The sequence below is a fragment of the Melitaea cinxia genome, chromosome 1 (genome assembly GCF_905220565.1).
Source record: "Melitaea cinxia chromosome 1, ilMelCinx1.1, whole genome shotgun sequence".
Taxonomy (NCBI): Eukaryota; Metazoa; Arthropoda; class Insecta; order Lepidoptera; family Nymphalidae; genus Melitaea; species Melitaea cinxia.
The window spans coordinates 817,406-821,998 of NC_059394.1; the positions used below are offsets into that span (position 1 = coordinate 817,406).

General features: G+C 33.6%; 1 protein-coding gene and 1 long non-coding RNA gene across 2 annotated transcripts; both read right to left on the reverse strand.

Annotated features, from left to right (window-relative positions):
* Positions 1-822: 822 nt before the first annotated feature.
* On the reverse strand, positions 823-1,677 carry LOC123663797 (heat shock protein Hsp-12.2-like). The gene has a single exon (XM_045598471.1). The coding sequence runs from the start codon at positions 1,579-1,581 to the stop codon at positions 1,078-1,080; it is 504 nt and encodes a 167-aa protein (XP_045454427.1). The 5' UTR covers positions 1,582-1,677; the 3' UTR covers positions 823-1,077.
* A 612-nt stretch (positions 1,678-2,289) lies between these two features.
* LOC123663903 lies at positions 2,290-3,349 on the reverse strand. The gene is made up of 2 exons (XR_006744725.1): positions 2,980-3,349; positions 2,290-2,650 (listed from the first exon to the last, which is right to left on the reverse strand). It is a non-coding gene; the product is annotated as an uncharacterized LOC123663903 (long non-coding RNA).
* Between the last annotated feature and the right edge of the window lie 1,244 nt (positions 3,350-4,593).

Below are 4,593 nucleotides of genomic sequence, written 5' to 3' on the forward strand. Positions count from 1 at the left end.
ATATTCACAAAAATCTAAAATTTTTAAACATTACATTCGTAACGATCCGACATACAGTAAATAACAAACAAACATAACATAAACATATTTACAGATATTATCTAAGCAAAAACAATTCTGAAAAGCGTTATATGATGATCCTTGGCATACAGATAAAAAACATGGATCAAATTTAAAGGGGACGACATGACAAGTATCGGCTTTCGTGAAAATTTATGCGGTATAATACAAACGTAGGGCGACAAAAACATATAGTAATAGTAAAGCAAATACGTATTATTGTTGAAACTGGAAAAGTACTAGATCGCAATTAAATTTAAATAGGACTGCATGACGCACCACCATTCGATTAAAAAAAAAATCATTGAAATCGGTCCACCTAGTCAGGTCTGAGGTACCTATAATAAATAAATAAAATACTATCGAATTGAGAACTTCCTCCCTTTTTTAAGTCGGTTAATAAATATCGAATCGTAATCGATGTTAGATTAATCTATAGTCAATACGAATACGTATGTAACGTAAATCTCTTCTAATTTACGTATTTTATGCAAGACTCCAACTGCTGGCTTTGAAATACACAGGCCGAAGACGGGCAGCAGCGTCTTTGGTGCGACAAAGCCAGTACTGCGGTCACCAACCCGCCTGCCCAGCGTGGTGACTATGGGCAAAACACATGAGTTCACGTTATTTTTGGCGTCAACTTGTGGAGGCCTAAGTCCAGCAGTGGACTGTATAGGCTGTAATGAATGATGCAAGATTATATCCAAAAATCTCTAATTAAAAAATTGGATTCGTTATGAAAAAAAAAAGAAACGATTGTAATGTATAAACAAATTTATTTTCGAATTACATTGTAACATAAGATCTCTTCTAATCTATGTATTTTAAGCAAGGTATACAAAAAAATCTCGAATTATAAAAAATGTAATCGTTACGAAGAAAAAAAAAAACGATTGCAATGTATAAATAAATTTATTTTCAAATTACATAGTAACTTATAAGCCTATTCAGTCTAAACGAAAACTATAAATCACACTTCAAATTATAAATACAGTCATTTTATTTTACAAGTAATTAAGCCTTTTCTTCACTCGCCGACTTATCCTGGATGGGTATATTTCTTTCCGGCACTGGTTCCGCTCTGAACGCCACCAATTTCAATTTACCCTTATCGAGATGACACTCGACCCTCTCTGGCGGAAAGCCCTCTGGTAACAGGAATCGTCTTTCGAAGTGACTCTTGGTCCATCCATCTTCACGCTTAATTTCCTTTTTTCCTTCAATCATAACCTCCTTACCGACTGTTTTCACTTGAATCTGTTCCGGTGAGAAATTCTGGACATCTAGATGCACTTCAACTTTCTTGCCGTCAACTTTTACCTCTGAATCAGAGTATACGCCTTCGATGCCGTGCTGTTCATGCTCCAACGGCGCAGTAACCTGCCGCATGTACTTCAGCGGGTCTCGGAAAAACGGGTCTTTGGCAAAAACAGCAAAAGGATCTTCTAGAATCCTGACGACCGGATCCCTGTAGGCGACGTTCCTCAAATGACGCAACCAATACGGCATAAGAGACATGTTTTTGTTTATTTGTTTATTCGTATCGTTAGTAACTCACTAGATTGTTTATTTCGACTGACGCACTCGCGGACTTTCCACGCTTATATAGTACCTGAGGTGGCGCTATCTATGATTGAGAAGATACGCGCAATGTCTCGAATATTCTAGCATTATGAATATTCTTGAACTAGTGCCATCTATTGTTAGATAGGTAGACTGTTCGACATTATTCTAGAAAAATTGATCTAACTTTTTAGTATTCTTCATATAATTTTATTTACATAGTATATTTAAAAAAAGGATATTTTACGTGTAATATAATACTATATATTATCACAATTTATTGTTATTATATTATTATGTAACGCTGACAGCGCCATCTTGTGGCGAAAAGTAAAACAGCACATGTATTTTAAAACTTTTAAGATTAGTTTAATTAAACACTATTTTAATAATTAAATTGAAAGTGATATAAATATTATAGAAAATTAACAAAAATGCATATAATATTCTCATTGTTACCGAAAATATTTCATAAAAATTATTTGAATTGCACAATATTAGCTGTGTTTTGCACGGTTGCGGTGCGACACATCTTTGCTATTCTAGATGATGAAATTCAGGTGAAATTTTAAATACTTACTAATTTTTAATACTTGCTATGATAAATCGTGTATATTGTTTTCATATTAGGTATTTAATTTGTTTAAAATAAAAACAAAAGGCTGGTCTGTGAGGTTTGTAATAAATTTACTGTCTGTGTCTACTGACGACGTGAAAAAGGTATCAAAACATTGGTACAAGTGTATCAAGTTACCATTCTTTGAGAAGGTATTTAAGCCCCCTAAAAACACCATGTTCAATAACCAAGAATAGCCCCTTCAGCAAGACTCGGCGCCGGGTCATAAATCTCGATCCGACCTTGAGTCGTGACTTATTATTTGAATCTTGGTTAGAAGCCAACGTTCCGGACTTCATCAGAGTTGAAGACTGGCCGTCATCTAGTCCCGATCTTAATCAACTGGATTATGATTTATGGTCAGTTTTAGAGAGTATGGCTTGCTCTAAATGCCTTGATAATGAGTTCCTAAAACAATCCATATGATTGACAGTGAAGAATTTTCCCATGCAAAGAGTGTGTGCTTCTATTGATAACTGGCCTCAAAGTTTAAAGGACTGTATTGCAACCATTGGAAACCACTTCGCATAACCCTTGTATATTTTTAATAGTTTTATATTAATGTAAATAAAAATAATTATGAAATAAATAAACTAATACACTGTAATGGTAATAAATGTTACGCGCAATAGAAAAAATGTTTCCTCTTTGTAACAATATTTAGGGCAAGACTATGTTATATATATACATAGTCATAAATTATATATAGAATAGCTTTTGAAGCGTACTATACCTACCTAATGACGACACGTTGCCGCAGATCCGCAGGCCGCTTTTACCGTTCCTCAATTAAACCTTACCTTTTTCAACTTGACTACTATTGAATTTTACCTACACAAAATTAACTAGATAAATCTTGTTTTCTAGTCCTCGGCCTCGTTTTGATCAACAAAGAAATAAGAGTCAGAGTCATTCCATTACGTTTTCTGATTTTAGCAATAAACCAAGTTAACAAACGTACTTCTCTTAAGGATTCCGTACCCTCAAAGAGGACAAAGAGACCATATCGCCATTTTATTGAAGCGAGAGAAATCTTCATAACGATTATGGCTAATAGCCAGCTACTAGTATATGGAATTAGATAAACTGCAGAACTGCTTTGTCTAAAAAGGTGGGGAGGTCGTTCATGTAGTGATTGTCGTCTGACGCTTTCATTGCCAGATAATCTTAAGAAATATAAGAAAATATGTTTTCTAAGTGAGACTAGCAAAATATATAAAATTAATATCTTCAAAAAGTGTGTTTGTCAGCTCCGACGTACGACTGGAGTTTACCTCTTTAGACCGATTGTCTAAATAAGCACTAAAAAGGCTCGCTAATCTAAGAAAAAAATTAATACCATATCAAATGGTAAATAAACGAATCAAATAACGCCATCTATAGATCTATCAATAGCGTTATTAGAAAGCTACGTTTTCTTATTAGTATATCATTCTGATAGATGGCGTTACAAGTAACGAAACGAGGTCATTCGTTCAGTATATTTTACACCTCATATTTTTTTCATAACGAGGTCCTTAAATGAAAAGTAAACTCCAAAACAGTTTGAAGTCATGAAATGTTGCCTATTGGACGGAATACTATGTATTTAAATCCATCTCACACTCATCCGGTCGTTTTCAAATACTGTTGATACTCGCGTGAATCATATGACAAATGTATGATATTTCCTTGATTCGTGACTTATTAATTGAATAGGCTTTGCTTTGCTGTGGTTTATTTTTGGGTTATTATTTATTTGAATTTTAATTAAAGTTCCTATGATAATTGTTTTATTTATGATTTAAAAAATGGAATACAAAAATAAAGTTACGCACAAATATTATATCCGCTACTAATCTTAGGTAAATTTTATTTAGTGTGCTTTATTTGACAATTTCTCTATTCAATTTTATATTCTGTATGTTTTTTTTTATGTTACTTCAGTCGACTTCAGAACTTTTTTGGACCGATTTCTATGATTCTTTTTTTAATCGAAAGATGGCGTGTGTCGTTTGTTCCCATTTAAACTTAATTGAGATCTAACAAGTAAAAGTACTTATTGCGAGTTATACCTAATAATGCGTATTTGCTTAACAATTAGTTCGTCAACTTACGTTCCGCATAACCGCATACCGCATAACTTGTCACTGGGTATACAGATTTTGATGATTCTTATTTTAATTGAGAGCTGGTGTTTGTCTTGTAGTTTAATTTAAATTTGATCGACATATAATGAGTACTTTTTGAGTAATCTTTGATGACGCGTATTTATGTGAAGGTGTGTACGCGTCGTTGTCACGACGCCATCTATCGGCATTCAGTAAAACTACTTCGGTTCGAACTCAAAATCCCTGCAGAAAAAATCTTAT